This window comes from Amblyraja radiata, chromosome 2, assembly GCF_010909765.2.
Source record: "Amblyraja radiata isolate CabotCenter1 chromosome 2, sAmbRad1.1.pri, whole genome shotgun sequence".
NCBI classification, from domain to species: Eukaryota; Metazoa; Chordata; class Chondrichthyes; order Rajiformes; family Rajidae; genus Amblyraja; species Amblyraja radiata.
In genome coordinates this window covers 138132333-138150904 of record NC_045957.1, presented here as the reverse complement: position 1 = coordinate 138150904, position 18572 = coordinate 138132333, and the positions used below count along the sequence as shown (strand labels likewise).

The window sequence follows — 18572 nt, the reverse complement described above, 5'->3', positions numbered from 1 at the left end:
TGCTGAATATAAACTACTTCTTACAAGATGGAACAAATTTTGCAGCCCTTACCTTTTTGAAACACACGGACTTCAGTTTTCCCAAACAGTGACTTAGCCTTTTCATAGTCATTGATAACCACATCGTAATCACCCTGAGGAAACAGGTATTTATCATTTAAGCAAATTAAAGAGGCATCTAAGATTTTATTTTTAATTGTTACTAGACCAACGGGACCCAACGGGGGGGGGAGGTGAGAGGAAGGAAGTGGGGGTGAGAGGGAGACGGGGGAGACGGGGGGGGGAGATTGAGGGGGAGGGGAGAAGGGGAGGGGGGATGGGGGAGGGGAGAGGAGGAGGGGGAGGGGGGGAGGGAGGAGAGGGGAGTTGGGGATGGCTAGAGCGGGGGGCAGAGGGGGAGGGGGAGAGAGGGAGGAGGGGAGGGGGGAGAGAGTGGAGAGGGGGGTTGGAGGGGAGGGAGGTGGAGGTGGAGAGGGAGGGGAGAGGGGGAGGAGGAAAGGAGGGGAGAGAGGGGGGGAGGGGGAATGGGAGGAGGCGGGTGGGGGGGAAGGGAAGTGGAGGGGAGGGGAGAGGGGGAGGGGAGTGGGGAGGGGAGAGGGGCAGGAGAGAGGGGACAGGAGAGAGGGGACAGGAGAGAGGGGGAGGGGAGAGGGGGAGATGGAGAGAGAGAGAGAGAGAGAGGAGGGGGGAGAGGGAGGAGGGAGAGAGAGAAGGGGGAGAGAGAGGAGGGGGAGAGAGAGGAGGTGGAGAAAGAGGGGGAGAGAGAGGAAGGGGAGAGAGAGGAGGGAGAGAGAGACAATAGACAATAGGTGCAGGAGTAGGCCATTCGGCCCTTCGAGCCAGCACCGTCATTCAATGTGATCATGGCTGATCTTCCCCAATCAGTACCCCGTTCCTGCCTTCTCCCCATATCCCATGACTCCGCTATTTTTAAGAGCCCTATCTAGCTCTCTCATGAAAGCATCCAGAGAACCTGCCTCCACTGCTCTCTGAGGCAGAGAATTCCAGACTCACCACTCTCTGTGAGAAAAAGTGTTTCCTCATCTCCATTCTAAATGGCTTACTCCTTATTCTTAAACTGTGGCCCCTGGTTCTGGACTCCCCCGACATCGGGAACATGTTTCCTGCCTCTAGCGTGTCCAAGCCCTTAACAATCTTATATGTTTCAATGAGATTCCCTCTCATCCTTCTAAACTCCAGAGTGTACAAGCCCAGTTGCTCCATTCTCTCAGCATATGACAGTCCCGCCATCCCGTTAATTAACCTTGTAAACCTACGCTGCACTCCCTCAATAACAATAATGTCCTTCCTCAAATTAGGGGACCAAAACCGCACACAATACTCCAGGTGTGGTCTCACTAGGGCTCTGTACAACTGCAGAAGGACCTCTTTGCTCCTATATTCGATTCCTCTAGTTATAAAGGCCAACATGCCTTTCGCTTTCTTCACTGCCTGCTGTACCTGCATGCTTACTTTCATAGACTGATGTCCAAGGACCCCCAGATTCCGTTGTACTTCCCCTTTTCCCAACTTGACACCACTTAGATAGTAATCTGCCTTCCTGTTTTTGCTACCAAAGTGGATAACCTCACATTTATCTGCATTAAACTTCATCTGTCATGCATCTGCCCACTCCCCCAAACTGTCCAAGTCACCCAGCATTCTCATAGCATTGGCCTCACAGTTCACACTGCCACCCAGATTTGTGTCATCTGCAAATTTGCTAAGGAGGAGGGGGAGAGAGGGGGGGAGGGGGGAGAGCGAGGAGGGGGAGAGAGGGGGGAAGGGGGGAGAGAGAGGAGGGGGAAAGGGGGAGGAGGGGAGAGAGGAGGGGGGAGAACTCTGGAAATTGACCAAATTTACAGAGGAGTGGATTGTTGAAATCATGACGTTAATCTGTACCGCAATATGTGGTCATCTCACTTTTGGCGTCGGCGGATCTGAATGAAAGGCACACACACACACACACACACATTTAACAAGTACTAGATCAAGTGCAGACCCATTGGGTCTGTTCCCGACATGCGCGGTTGCAAGGGGGGGTGGCCTGACTTCATCGCGCAACGCCACGCGCTAGGCGTACGCCATCAAGATGCTGCGTACAACGTCAAGACGCTGCGTAAGACGTCAAGACGCTGCGTACGCCCGTCGAGACGCTGCGTACGCTTATCGAGAAGCTGCGTAGGCCCGTCGAGGGCCGACAGGCCGTTGACACGCGGGATTTTCGGAGAGTGCAAGCCCGCGGGGACGCCAAAAAGCAGCGGGGGACCAGCCGATCTGTGCCTTCCGCCAGCGTGACAGAGCCGGGCCGGGGGGGAAGTGGACGAGAGGCGGGCGGCAGCAACGAGAATCGCTAGCGAAATGTGAAAAATGTCGGTGTTTTTGGAGGAGAGCCGGCCGGCAGCAGCCGTTATGGTGGCTGGTCAGCATGAGGGGGGGGGGAAGGATTTTATTAAAAATGTGTACAGAAAAATGTCTAAATGTGTAATGAGGAGTGGATATGTGAATGTAAAAGTGAAATCGTTAGCGAAATGGAAAAAGTCTTGGAGTTTTTGCCTGTGGTTTTGGCGGACCAAGGAATTAAAGGCCAAAAATCTAATCTGAAATCTAATCTGAAAATCTAATCTGACATACACCCACAAACAAACACACACACACACAGTTTTAAAAGTATACAGATAGATATGATAAACTTTACCTTTTGAATGTTCCTTTCAATATTAAGAGGAAGGTTAAAGAGAAATTTAAAGCGCTGTAGAACATTTAGCGCATTTCTTGTGGAATCTGCTTTATCCTTACGCCCCAAGACTTCTTGGAACAGTGTATCGGCAGTATTACTCGCACCTGGAATGAAAGAAAAATAAGTGAATGCACCCATACAGCCTAAAATACTGCCAGCTGCAGAAGGACAAAAAATTGTATAGTTTGTCAGAAGATAGACACCTTTCAAAATCTCCCAATCTGTGTAGGAAGGAATTGCAGATGCTGGTTTAAACCAAAGATAGACACGAAAAGCTGGAGTAACTCAGAAGGTCAGACAGCATCTCTGGAGAAAATAAATGGGTGACGTTTCGGGTCGAGACCCTTCTTCCAACCTTTTGAAGAAAAGTCTAGACCCGAAACGTCACCTATTCCTTTTCTCCAGAGGTGCTGTCTGACCCGCTGAGTTACTCCAGCTTTTTGTGTTAATCTCCCAACCTCCCACATTGCAGATCTTGCACTTTTTTTAAACCTGCACTTTCCCTGTAACTGTAACATTATAGCACAAAATGCAGCACTCTGGTATGTTGCTCTTTGCACTACCAGTTGTACTTGATCATACTCATATACAAAGTTGTTCCATTGTTTCTTGATAGACGTGACAATAATGAACCAATATTAATATCAAATGTACTCAAAACATGTTATAGTATAATTAATTTTGCAGTACAATGATCACTTCCATGAAAAGCAAAATAGAATTTGGGCTCACTCAGCAGTTATCATACACTTCAGTTTCCAGTGATCGCTATCAAATTACCATTCTAACAAAAGCAGTCAGGTAGAAATGTAGCTCATCATCTATGATTGCAATACCTCAAATGATGCAACTAAATGCCTCATGTTCATATTTCTAGTGAACAACAATACATCATATTTTGGAAATATTAACACTAACACATTTCCAATAGTAAAATCTCAATTATAAACACTGTATTCAACATTAAATTAGAGGTACGTCATAACTCTTTCCCAACTTCAGATCTTGCAATTTAAATCTGGATTCAGAGCATCATAGAAATTAACAGTTATGTAGAGACAATTCCAGACAATTCTGGGCAAGAATCTCATTATTGTCTGCTTCTGAGTCGATATTCCTTTAATTTTAAAATTACATTGCACAAGTTCAGTTTTGCTACAAAATAGAAACCAATTCAATCAGCATTAAGCTTTAGTTAAATTAAACTGTAATGCATTAGACAGACAAATAAAATAGCAAACTTAATATCTGACAAAGCTCATCTGTCTTAAATATGTATTCGGAACCAGGTGGTAAGTGCAGTTTAATGGCAAATCAGATGAAAAAAGAACAGTAACTGGAACTTAAGAAATGTGTTGCTTTCTATCTAATAAAAGGTTGTAATATTAAGGAACCTTGCTCAAAAGGTACAGTTTCTTCAGATTTTTTGCCAACACTTTTATTTTGCATTATGTTTAGTTGTCAATTTATATTTTTGCTGAATCATAAACCCATATCTGACTCAAGTATAAAAGAAAATAATCACAATCTGAATTGTAATGTGTTTTTTACACAGTTCATGCATGTTTCTAAAGCATTTCCAAAAAGTCTTCCCCAACAGTCTCTTAGAAAAGCTATCAACAATTTTTAATACCTATTTTAATTTACTTTCAGTTCGATGACTTAAAACAAACATCTAAATTTGGAAAAGCAAATTAAAAAAAAAAGACTAAAATAGATTTGTCGTTCAATGTTTCCAGCAAGGATTGGCATTATTTGGTCTAGTGACTATACTATAAGCAAAGATAGGAGAAAAGCACATCGATCACACTGGGTGGCTTACATGCCATTTTCTCAGTCAGCTCTGTGGGTGGTCAGCGAAAATTTATATGTTATCTATGAAATACCCGCATTTATATTTAGAAGTGCATTATATGCAACATATGCATTGTTTGGAATTTTATGCGCTGATAAAATAATGAAAGAGCCATTTCAATGAAATGTATTTTTCTATAAAGAAACAATATTAACACTCCAACAAAGCTAACCTTATCATTTTGAACCAATTGCAATATTATCCACTTTTAAAGAAATCAGGGCATTTATATAAGTTTATTTACTTAAGTTAAAGTAAAAGTAGCTGTTTATTTACTGTACATTATCATGATTTATTTCTCTTCCAGCAAATTTTAAGAATGTTAAAGAGACATGTCAAATACAGTACTCCTATTTCAGGACAAAAATAACAAAGCCGTATCCACCAACTTCACAAAACCCAACTGAAGCTACAATTTCAGGTTTCCTTTGCCTTTATCTGAGTGATTTTAAGACAATTATAAAAAAATGTTTAAAGAGATGGGGTTTTTTTTAATCGTGAAAGGGCATTGCCAGGTACTCTGTAACTAAAAGTATGAAATTACTTACATTTTTCACTTTCGTAAATGCGCATATTAGCAAAACAGTGAGTGTACTATCATTATTTTAGTAGCGAATAACGGCTTTGCTTGAATTTGATATCTAATACTATTTTTCACTTAAAATGCATTTCATTAATTTAACTTCTCTTAACCATTAAAATAGTATTGCCCAGATCATAATATTGAACATAAATTTACTCTTCAGTTACAGCAGTATTAATAATCGAAATGCAAATTTAATTTATATCACAATTATAGTTGAAACGGCTGAACAATTTAAAGAAACTATATTTTTCATGTGTTTATGAAAAATAACTCTTTAGGCAAAACACATGAAGAATATCTCACCAATTATAGAAATTCTACAATACAAGATTCCATTAATTTGAAAGTTTTATATCTCTTTATATACATTATATTCTTACATGAAACATCAGAATAATCACACTTTTCAGTTTAACTTCAAAATGGAGACCATTAGTATGGATACTGTTTAATGAAACTTGCTCCCATGCAAATGTATATAAAATTCACCGCATTTGGTTACAAAAACTTTTTTTTTTAAATTATGACTGATATAGGCAATTTATGATTTAACACTTAATGTACGTGCAGAAATAAAAATACACTGTAATATTCATTGTAGTATTAAATGTTGGATGCATTTCTAAATACCAAGATTATAGGTCAGTAAATTGGAAAGTAACTCACCGAACAAAAACTTTTCTTATTTGATAAGTATTCTGTCTATTAAATTCACCATATTTTAACACAAGGAAAATATTTTAAACACATTTAAAATGCATTTAAAGTACTGATTTCTAAATTTGTTTACAAGCAGAGACCCAGAATAACAATGCCCAAACATAGGTATGGTTGAAAAAGTAGAACTCACGGTTGAGTACATTCTCCAGTTTCTGCGTCATAGATCCTTCCACTTTTTCCGTACCATCCACTTCCAGTTTTTGATGAATAGCTGGAATGAAAAGTACAGTTCATTCAATAGGCAGTCATTTATTTCAAGGTGAAAAGAATATGTACTAGTTTAAACATTTTTTTCCACAAGCACTTTACATTACTTCACCACTTTTGGTTTCTGGATTTAATACAAAAATAATTTCCAATTTCCTTCAGGAAACTAACAAAATTAAGGTTACATAATCTTCAAAATTGTAAAATAACATCTAACAAAGAGCTGTTTTTTCTTATTACCCAAGTATTCTGCCTATTAAATTCATTACATTTTCTCATCGGACAAATATTTTAAACACATTTGAAATGTAATTATGTACTGATGACCAATAATTTCTACAAAAAATCCACACTAAAAAAGGTCAAAGAATAAAATGAAAATTACAGATCAATTGAAACTAAAAAAAGATTTTAAAAAAACTACAACTGAGCATTAAAATTCAACAGAATCCAAGTAGTCAAAAGATCCAAAAGATAGACTTCCCACCTGGTATAAATCCTTATGTAGACTCCCTAAAAGCAATGGAATCATGCTCAGAAAGTTTGTAGGTTTCAAGTAAATCCATGTGCTAATTACACATATGAAAACAACATTAAGGATTTTTCCCCAGTTAGTCGGTAGTACATGGGCTGTGACCGTATCAAAGCAACCAGGATTAATGCCATTCAAGCCAGCTTGTTTTTATCCCCTTGCCTCATGCCTTTTATGACAATATTAATAACTGCAAAAAAAGTTAGATAGGACAGCACTAAGCATTAAATGCTGGAAATATTCAATAAGATAAGCAGGAACAGCAGAGAAAGAAATACAGTTGAAACATTAACACTCTATCTCCACACAAATGCTGAATATTTACTGCCTTGTTTGCTTTGATTACAGAAGACCAGAATCCGAGATTTTTTATGTTAGCCACACAAAGTGTTAAATTTATTTTTTCAGAGTTGGAATATTGGAGAATCTAACAGGATTTGTTAGGCAGCCTGCAGAAAGATAAAGTTCATGTTTCAGATCAAGGCCCTAACATCACAACTTAAAGGCCATTGACTACAATCTTAACTATCCTTTGCTGCGCCCGATGTGCTGAGTACATCCACCATGCACAGTTTTCCACCCACTGTCCTGTTTTGCTTTTGTATCAACATTTTCTATCCTTGCACTGTGAAACATGACAACAAATGCTGGCGTAAAACCATCACAAGTTAAAAAGGTATTGACTGATCCAGAGATGCCTCCAAGCGTTGCAATGCTTTGGTGCATTTTGCACCATAATTAAAAATCTGGCATCTGACCTTTAAAGACATTTCTTGCTGTAAAATATCATGAAAATGGTACTGATGTACAAAATGTATTGAATTTAAATGATGTGCTAAGTCATAGGTCCCAACACAAATTATTCTTGATTAAATATTTTGTAATGTAAAATAATATACATTTTTTAGAAATTTATTTTTCAGTTTTTACTTTGATTTTGTGTAAATTCTAACCTTAAATTCAGGCCATGAAAAATATTTAAACTGATAATAAATTGAGCTTTTTCTTCCAGGATAATTGGCTGTGAGCACAATTCAATGTGGCAGATTGAGCATCAGAGCCAGCTTGGTGACATCACTGTTGCTGGATGGCAGTGCTCACATGTGAGAGAATAAAAGACCACGCCCGAGGTCTGGTGATCACCTTAACTCCTTCCTTCAAGGTCAGTGGCAAACACTGTTGCCTTGCGAGAGACAAAAAGCTGGAGTAACCAGCGGGTCAGGCAGCATCTCTGGAGGAAAGGAATAGGTGACATTTCGGGTCGAGACCTGTCTTCAGAGTCTGAAACATCACCTATTCCTCTTTTGCTTTTGAACGAGCATTCTCCATCCTTGCACTGTGAAAAATGACAGCAAATGCTGGCGTAAAACCATCACAAGTTAAAAAGTAATGCCCCTGCCCCACTTAGGAAACCTGAACGGAAACCTCTGGAGACTATGCACCCCACCCAAGGTTTCCGTGCGGTTCCCGGAGGTTTTTGTCAGTGTCCCTAATGGTCGAAAGTGGTTTCCGCTTCTTCTATGTTCCGGCGATTATTTCAAAAAATTCAAAACCGGCCGCGACTAAAAATAGGTTGCCGTTTTAACAATCGGTAATTTTTTAGTCGACGCCGGTTGCGATGCTAGTTGAAGGTGGTTGCCGGAGGTTGCAGGTAGTGGAAGGTAAGACCTCCCTGGTGGAATAAAACTGGATGAAAAAAAGGTCTTACAAAGTACCCAGAGGTTTCCGTTCAGGTATCCTAAGTGGGACAGGGGCATAAGTGACTGATCCAGAGATTCCTCCAAGGGAATCTGTAGCACCTTGTGTCCGTCTTCGGTTTAAACCAGCATCTGCAGTTCCACACTACACACTGTTTGTTGCCTTGCTGCTGATAGAAAAATTTGTCTCACCTTCAGAACCTAAAATGCGTAACAATCTTTGTGATGGGTTAATAAATGTCCAGTCGAACCCAGGGAAGGCTGGAATTTCAGGACAATAATTTAAGTAGATTAAAAATTAGGCTTTTAGTTTCCTCCTGATACTCAGGGTTTCCACCCACATATCGTACACATGCTGGTTGGTAGGTGAACAGGCAAGTATAAAATTCATCTAATGTACAAGAATAAATTTGGGGGAGGGAGGTCAACAGGTTTAGATTTATTTTGTCATATGTACTGAGGTACAGGGCAAAGCTTTGTTTTGCATGCTATCCTATTAAATCAGATAATACTATACATATATACAATCAAGTCAAACTTAGGTACAATAGGTAGAACTAAGGAAAAGGTACACAATGCAGCATATAGTTCTCAGCATTATAAATTATAGCGATGTTACAAAACTTACCTTCAGCGGCTCTGCAGTTCTGCCACTGGCCGTGTGCTCGACGTTGGCGCCTTTGGGGGGGGGGGGGATTAAAATGCCGTTTTCTCCTGCTTATCGGAGGCGGCTTTCCTCCGGCTGCTAAGCTGCTGAAGAACAATCGATCCCGATTTTTTTATTTATTTAATCGCGAGACAATTTAATAATTACATTAAAATAAAAAGTGCCTTCTAATGCCCTCAATGCCTACAACGTGACGGATTGCATGAGGGGGACAAAACATAATGTAAGTCGTTTATTTTACATATAAACTTGTTTCTCGGGATGGTTTTAATCTAATTTTCCTCTGCGAAAATGTGATTTGAACCGGTAGTGTTTTTCCTGCCGATATGGGGTTCAAATTCACCATGAATGCAACGTTCCAATCGATCACGTTCCAGAAAAACCCACTCGCAAGATGATTTTAATGCTCTTTATTTTGGACAATCATGTCATAAGAGCACCTAAATCATCTATATTTTGTGTTATTGTCTACCCATAGTCTAAATATCAGTTTTAGTCCCATGTATTGTGCAAAAAAAATAATTATATTGAGTGGATGTTTCTCGATTAATTTATGGGAATTAAACATTAAATTCCTTCCATCTGGCATATAAATTCATGACAGTGAGATTTAAAAATCATGTTCTATTGTGAATTCTTGTGTGAATGAAATTAGTTTGTTATTTGGATACTTTAAAAGAAAATATTTTTCTTAAGAAATTGAATCTACAGGACATTCTTAATGGGAAAGTAGTGGGCAGAAAGGCATGTCATGTGTGGTTTGAAGAGTAAAAACTTGTAGTTTACAATGCCAAAATTGAAAAGTTGCGGAAAAACAAGGTGTACAGAGTTGCTTATTGGTTACAATCTGAGGAGTATGATGATGCTACTGATTATGATATGCCAATATACCAGCTAGCAACTGATACAGACTTGGTCTATTGCTAGAAATTGTCATTTATTTACCTATCTGTTACGTATTTGCAGCATATAATATTAAAGTTCTGATCTTGAAAATATCAAATTTTTGAATTTTCAAGGCAGTCTGGGTGTTTATTACTATTTCCGTCACAACGGTCAATTTTGTAATTAAAGACAATTAGGTAATTAACTAATTATATGCTTTAATTTCAGGTCATCTAAGTAATTCAATATGATCATGGCTGATCATCCACAATCAGTACCCCATTCCTGCCTTCTCCCCATACCTCCTGATTCCACCGAGTCCGCGCCGACCAGCGATCCCCGCACATTAACACTACCCTACACACAAACAAAGCCAATTTACACATGTACTGAACCAATTAACCTACAAACCTGTATGTCTTTGGAGTGTGGGAGGAAACCAATGATCTCGGAGAAAACCTACGCTGTCGCAGGGAGAACGTACAAACTCCGTACAGACAGCACCTGTAGTCGGGATCGAACCCGGGTCTCTGGCACTGCAAGCGCTGTAAGGCAGCAACTCTACCGCTGCATCACTGTGCAATCCCTTAAGAATTTTATATGTTTCTATAAGATGCCCTCTCATCCTTCTAAATTCCAGTTCATATACAGTAAGTTTGAAACAAAGCTGGTACATAGAACAGTTTGGACAGGAACAGGTTATTCTGTCCACAATAACTGCTCAACTATACTAAATTACCTGCTCAAGTGCCTGCCTAAATAGGTTTAAACACTGCTTTTGTATGTTTCCATCACCTCTTCTGGCAGCGCATTCCAGGCACCTACAGCTCTGTGTCAAAGACCTGCTGGGCAAATATTCTTCGAATTTTCTCCCTTTCACCTTGAAGCCATGCCCTCTAAAAATTCTTCCCTGGGAAAAATACTCCATCTATAACCTATCTATGCCTCTCTTAATTTTATACAATTTTATCCAGTTGCCCCTCAGCTCCCAGATTTGCACAGACAACAATCCAACTTTGTCCAACCTCGCTTTACAGTTAATACACTCTAATCCAGGCAACATCTGGGTGAACCTCTTTTGCAGTCTGCCCAAAGCCTTCACATCCATCGTGGAATGAGTGACCAGAACACAGCACAATTATCTAAATGTGGCTTAAGTAAAGCTTTAAAACGCTGCAACAAGACTTCCTGACTTTATACTCAATTCTTTGACTGATGAATGCAAGCATGCCAGCCACCTTCTTAACCACCCTATCTACTTCTGGTAACACTTTCAGGGAATTATAGACGTGTACCCCAAGATCCTGCTGCATATCAATGCTCATTAGGGTTCTTTATCCTTATCCAGGTGTGGTCTCATATCCAGAGACCACACCTGGAGTATTGTTTGCAGTTTTGGTTCCCTAATTTGAGGAAGGACATTCTTGCTATTGAGGAAGTACAGTGTAGGTTTACAAGGTTAATTCCCGGGATGGCGGGACTGTCATATGCTGAGAGAATGGATCAACTGGGCTTGTACACTATGGAGTTTAGAAGGATGAGAGGTTATCTCATTGAAACATATAAGATTGTTAAGAGTTTGGACACTCTAGAGGCAAGAAACATGTTCACGATGTTGGGGGAGTCCAGAACCAGGGGCCACAGTTTAAAAATAAGGAGTAAGCCATTTAGAACAGAGACGAGGAAACACTTTTTCTCACAGAGTGGTGAGTCTGTGAAACTCTCTGGTTCTCTGGATGCTTTCAAGGGAGAGCTAGATAGGGCTCTTAAAAATAGCGGAGTCAGGGGATATAGGGAGAAGGCAGGAACGGGGAATGATTGGGGATGATCAGCCATGATCACATTGAATGGCGGTGCTGGCTCGAAGGGCCAAATGGCCTACTCCTGCACTTATTGTCTTTGTCTATTTATCGTACACTTTCCATTTGTATTTGACCTCCCAAAATACAATGTCTCTCACTTGTCTGGATAAATCTTCAGCTCTCATTTCTCTGTCCATCTCTCCAACTGGCCTAAATTCAGTTGTATCCTTTGACAATCTTCCTCACTATCCACAATTCGACCGATTTTTGTGTCATGTGCAGACTTGCTAATCAGACCACCTACATTTTTGACTCTTACCAAATTTACAAAAATATTGGATACTTCTGCTAATCTAAAGAAAAAACAACTGGCTCAATGGTCAAACCTTGGGATTTTAAACAAAGCACAAGCAGATCGATTGCGGGCACAATTCCTTATTTACAACATCAATATTTTCATCTGCTTCCCTAACATGTTCCTACGGCAAGCTAAGGAGGAAAAAATGCAGAATGAAAATTCTGCAATTTACCAACTCGAATCAAGATATTTATCAGCAATAATTTCATTTGTTATTTTAATTCATTCAGCTCAAATTACAGATTTGCAAAGGATTGAAGAAAAAAATTAAGTGTGCTGCTCTCAGCTGTATTGTTGCAGCATCCCCCTGATCATTCCATACGTTTCCTTTAACTCCGCATCTTCCCTCACCCCGAGCACCCCATTCACCTCCCCACCGAATTTAGCTTGATCCAATTCAAAGTCACTACTTTAGAGAATTCCTGAATTCAAATCCCCTATTTATATTCAAGGAAAATTTTAAATATTAAAAACAAACGGCCCACTTAAGAAAACAATTATTTGCCAACATTTCATTTTAAACAGGATTAGTAAAACTATTTTTAAACTATACAAGAAAATCAATTGAATGGCACGTATACACAATTTCCCAATACCAAATTAATCCTGCACTGCCTTCCTCCCAAAAAAGATATAAATTCCCATCCTTTTATTATTAGAAACACAAAGATTCCATGAGGTAGCATTTGCAGTTAATAGAATCAAAAAGTTAAAACTCAGGAGCCTGGCTTGGTAGCTGGAACACTTTACGGTATCAGGGGTTATGGGGAGAACGCAAGTGAATGGGGTGTGGGAGAGATAGATCAGCCATGATTGAATGGTGGAATAGACTTGATGGGCCGGTTGGCCTAATCCCGTTTCCTATCACTTATGAACTTATGAAAACAATTAATCGTACCGTATAGCACAGAGCAGTAGGTCATAGCTTCTCAATTACAGATATAAGCATGTTTTCAATATTTTGCGTGTCTCTACCCCTACTACCATTGTAATTGTAATTGTAATTGATTTTATTAGCCAAGTATGACAACAAAACAAGTTTGTAAATCATATGAGCAATTTGATTTGCCATACAGTCATACCAAAAAAGCAACAAAACACGCAACCACATAAAAATTTAACATAAACATCCATCACAGTGGCTCCTCCACATTCCTCACTGTGATGGAAGACAATAAAGTCTTATCTTATTTCCTCCTTTTTCTCCCGCGGTCGGGGTAGTTGAACCATCCGCACTCAGAGCGATTGGAGCTCCCGCAGCCGGTTTCAAAGCTCCCGCATCGGGACAAATGAAGCTCCCGTGATCGGATTGGTCGAAGCTCCTGCTGCTTGGAGCTCCCGAAGCCGGTCCCTAACCAAGGACCGAGAGCTCCACGATGTTAAAGTCCGCAAGTTGGAGCTTCCGAAGTCGGTCCCTAACAAAGGAACTGCGAGCTCCAAGATGTTAAATCCGCAAGCTCCGGCGGTTGGAGTTCCCAAGGCCGATCCCCAGCAACTCACCAGAACCTCGATGTTAGGCCGCAGTGCAGGCGGAGATAAGATAAGGAAAAAGTTGCATCTCCGTCGAGGAAAGCTATTTTTTTTTATAATTCCCCCACCCCCTCCACATAATACAAAACTAAATATACACTAAAACAACATTTAACAACAGACTAAAAAAACAGTAAAGAAAGAAAGGGACGAGACAGACTGTTGGCGAGGCAGCCATTGTACGGCGCCATCCGGTGGTCAAATGGATGAAAATATATTTTTTCATCTCCTGATTAATCCTTTGCCAATATCTTCAAATCTAGATATTGATATTGACCCCCCCGTTAAGAAACTGAGTAAACAGGAAGAAACTGTACTTGCCACAAATAATTCTATGCACATCAATTAGCCCCCTGTCCATCAACTTAATTTGTTTCAAAGTAAACAACCTGATATCCAATCTTTCATCATTACAATAATTCAATCCTGGCAATATCTCTGGAAATCACCTCTTCTGCGCATCACATATTTCCTGTATTGTTCCCAAAATGGCATAAAGTACTCAATCTGTGGTCTTAACTAGTGTTGTCCCTCAGCCAGTAAGAAGAAAGCATTCCGCACACCTTTTCGTCATCCTGATACCTTTAAGAATCTGTGAGTGTGCACTCGAATCTCAACACTGTTTCTCCAGATCAAATTGATAATTAAAGTATATTCCTTTGAATGAAACTTTGATCACATTTCCAATCCACTACCAAAAATGTAATCTTTGTGTATCTTTCCACATTGGCTTTCTGGCATATTTTATTTATTTCCCTGATACGGATCAATCTACAATAAATTTTGGATAGAGGACGTATTCTTGTATGCAGTGCCAACTTTGGACAGAATATAAACATGATTGGCTCGCTTTTTGCTTCTATTACAGTCAGTTTGGCCAGACAACCATTGAATAATGCAGTATTATTGAACTTCAAGTAGATCACCCATGATATTTCCCAACATGATTGGAGGAGTTCCAATACCAGTCAACCAACCTGTATACATCTTCCAGATGTAGACATGAAGAGCAATTGAGTATCTGAAGTATTTGGTTTTCAACAGCTGTTCCCTTTTTACTCTGCTTTCTTTGAAAATAATATCAGTGTTTCATCCATATACACTGCTGACTGATTTAAAGGTACAGTTTAAAGGGATGAGGTCTGCTTAGAGTTGATCTGCAGGAGCAGCCATTTTAGGAGTGGTTGTGTGTCGAAGTGATGTCTTTTATTTGAGAGCAAATGTTGAGGCTCTGGCTCGGGAGGCTTTGGCAAGAAGGCTAAGCAGAGAGTGACAGCAAGAAAAGGTGAGGTATTTTCTTCGTAGACACAAGGAACTGCAGACGCAGGAAACTATGGCAAAACACAAAGTGCTGGAGTAACTCAGTGGGACAGGGAGCATCTGTGGAAGGAATGGATAGGTGACATGTTGGGTCGGGATCCTTCTGATTGTTTGAGGTAGACGTAAGAAAGCTGGAATAGGGGTGAGGCAGGATAAAACCTGGCAAGTGATAGGTGGATACAGGTGAGGAGCCTTTGCTTAAGTAAGTGAAAAAGGTTCCATTTAGAAAGGAGACAAAAGGACGCTAGAGGAGTGTAATGTAAATCCAGAGGGAGAACTATAGGTGGAGTAGGTTGTGGGTGAGGGTGCAGGGGGAAGGGGGATGTTACTTGAAAGTGGCAAATTCAATGTTAATTCCATTGGGTTATAGGCTACCCAAGCAGAATATTTGGTGCTGTTCCTCCAGTTTGCGTGTGGCCTCACTCAGGCAATGGAGGAGACCCAGGATAGAAATGTCAGCATGGGACTGGGACGGGGAATTAAAACGATTAGCAGCTGGGAGATCCAGCAAACCTTTGCGGACTTGGTGCATGGGCTCGGAAAAACAGCTGCCTTTAATACGCTTGGTAGGTCTCGCCTCATATTTAAGAAGGAAATCAGGAGGGCAAAAAGGAGCATGAGATAGCGTTGGCAGATAAGGTTATGGAGAATCCAAAGAGGTATTAAGAGTAACTAGAGAGAAAATGGTTTATAAGTCTCCCGGTCCTCATCAGATATATCCATGGATAAAATGAGAAGCTACAGAAGAAATTGCAGGATTCCTGGCTCAGATGTACGTATCATCGTAAGACATAGTTGGTGCTGGAAGACACGAGAGTGGCTACTGTGCCTCTAATTACAAAGGGCTGTAAGGTGGGAACTATAGACCAGTAAGTCTAACATCTATGATTGACAAGTTACTGTAGAGGAGTCTCAGTGATAACACCTACATGCCTTTTGAAAGTCAGGATTTGATTAATGATAAGTCAGCATAGTTTTGTGCATGGGAGATCATGTCTCACAAGTTTGATTTGATTTTTTTAAAGTCGTAACCAAGAAAGTTGATAAGGGCAGGGCCATTGAAGGTTGATGTGGGCAGGGCCATTAACGTAGTCTATATGGACCATCAAGATCTCTGATATGGTTCCACATGGTAGGCTGCTCTGGAAGGTTAGATTGCATAGGATTCAATGAGAGTTAGATAACTGGATATAAAGAATTGGCTTCAAGGTTAGAAGGGTGATGTTGGAAGTTTGTTTTTCACCCAATTTCCCGTGTCTAAGTGTATATTAAGTGCTGGTACAGTACCTGCCTCAGCTGTGGTAGCACATTAACTGCCAAACACAACTAGTGTATGACTAGTGGCATGCCTCAGGGGTCAGTGTTGGTCCCATTGCTGTTTGTCACATATAAATCGACGATTTGGATGAGCATCATGGAAAGTGAAGGTGGTTATCCAGAATTGCAGCAGGATCTTGATCAGCTAGGCAAGTGGGCCGAGGAACAGCTAATGGATTTTAATTCAAATCAGCGTGAGGCGTTGCATTTTGGGAAGTTGAACAAGGGCAGGACCGTTGCAGTGAATGGCAGGGCCATGGGAAGTGCTATTGAGCAGAGAGAGATAGGAGTACAAGTGAATAGATCCCTGAAAGTGGCATCGCAGGTAGATAGGGTGCAGAGGTTTTTGGCATGCCGGCCTTCATAAATCAGGAAACTGTATAGACTTGGGACCTTATGTTCAAGTCGTACAAGTTGTTAATTAGGTTATTCCTTAGAGTGCAGGCGGCCAAGGGGTGATCTTACTTACAGTGGTGTATAAAATAAAGAGATTAAAGGGTGAAAGCAAAGCAAGCATTCTCGGGTAAAGGATTCAAGAACCGGAGGGAATAGGTTTAAGGTGAGAGGGGAACAATTTAATATTAACCCATGGGGGCAACTTTTTCACAGCTGGCTATATATAATGTACAGCCACAGTTGAGGCAGGTACTATGACCGCATGTAATAGACATTTAGACTGATGTATGGACAGGAAAGGTTTAGTAGAATATAAGGACCAAACACAAGTAAATGGGACTAGCTTAGATGGGGCATCTTGGTTGGTATGGATGAGTTCAGCGGAAGGACCTGTGTTATATCATTGTATGACTATAAGCAGACAGATATTTTTATTTGTATCTACTGGTCAAAGGAAGTCTTCAAAAAGAGTCTACTTTCATTCCAAAATATATTTTAAAACTTTCCAAGCATTTCTAATTCCGAGCTAATTCCGATTCTAAAGTCATTCATTCGTAGTATTTGGTAAGTAAAATTCAAACTGAATCACAGAATAAAGGTATAATTATTAAAATATGACAGCATATTGGGTGCAAAAATACAAGACAATTAGATTTTGAATAACATTCTTAAAAATCTAAATGTATTGGATTTGTTTCCACAATGGATCCCTCAGAAAGCTGAAGCAGCTAAAAACTTTACCTTAAATATCTGTGACTGCACTGGTATACCCTGGATGGACCAAAATTCTTTCACATCCTAGACATTGTGGCTGAGGTAAATGAGCTACTGTGAATTATCCCTAACGAAGGAAGATGTCAAGAGAATCAGGGGAGAGTCAATGGGCATGCAAAAGTGAATGTATGCAAGGAAATATGTGGAGGAATATAATTAATGGAATTGCTCTGAGAGCTGGCAGAAACTTGATGGGCCAAATGGCTTATTTCTGTTGCAAGAAGATATGAGAAATAAAATTTGAGTTTGACTTTTAGGTTGATGAAGTTCACATCCTTTTTAGCATCTATCTGAAACAATAGACAATAGGTGCAGGAGTAGGCCATTCGGCCCTTCGAGCCAGCACCACCATTCAATGTGTTCATGGCTTATCATCCACAATCAGTACCCCGTTCCTGCCTTCACCCCATAACCCCTGACTCCGCTATCTTCAAGAGCCCTATCTAGCTCTCTCTTGAAAGCATCCAGAGAACCCGCCTCCATCAGGCAGAGAATTCCACAGACAATGGCACAAAGTTAGCAATAATACTATGAAATTGTCAACCAAGCTAAATGACTGAATGATGCCCTGAGCTGGGTTTTCATTCTTTACTCGGCATCAGGTCAATATCTTAAATTCCTCCATAACCTCCTGGGATTAAATTATAAATTCACTTATTTTTCAGAATTTGTCAGGCATTTTAAACTTTTAAATACACTACTCTTTCTGCATTAAGATCTTTTAAATTCTGTAAATATTCAAACAGAGAGCACTTTAAGTTATTTTTTCACCTGTGCAATAACTTAATATATCAAACTCAAGAATGTAAATATGACTTTTTTTTAAATTTGACACTATAGTAAATTGAATCATAGTTCATCTTTTAGCACATCGACTGTTTTGTTGGCAAAACTCTGGAAATGTCAAATCTATAGATCATTTTTTGGTAAATGTATGAAAGTTGGAGAGCTTGTGTTTTTCTGTAAAGTTCATTCCGAAGTTGAACACAAAGAAACGCTTTATTTCTAAACTCAAATTAAATTCCATTAGGTGTAAGTCTGCTCTGTATTTCTTCAGGCAAAGGTGATCTGAAGCCATGCATCAGGAATCTTGTGGTCTACAACATCAGTCTTCGCTGGAAATACTACAGCTGACCAGGCTGAGTAAAGCATGATCTCTGCTGCCATTTATCCTGACAGCCTGTTT

The 18572-nt window shown here is 40.1% G+C and overlaps 1 protein-coding gene across 3 annotated transcripts in view; it reads right to left on the bottom strand.

The window, feature by feature from the left end:
• The window catches only part of exoc2 (exocyst complex component 2), a 253466-nt gene that overhangs the window by 131156 nt on the left and 103738 nt on the right, over window positions 1–18572 (bottom strand). For all 3 annotated transcript variants that reach the window (XM_033016375.1, XM_033016377.1, XM_033016381.1), the window contains exons 7-9: window positions 6032–6112; window positions 2699–2844; window positions 53–134 (exon numbers count right to left, since the gene is read on the bottom strand). In XM_033016375.1, coding sequence (XP_032872266.1) covers window positions 53–134; window positions 2699–2844; window positions 6032–6112 — 309 coding nt within the window. The remainder of the gene's footprint in view (window positions 1–52; window positions 135–2698; window positions 2845–6031; window positions 6113–18572) is intronic.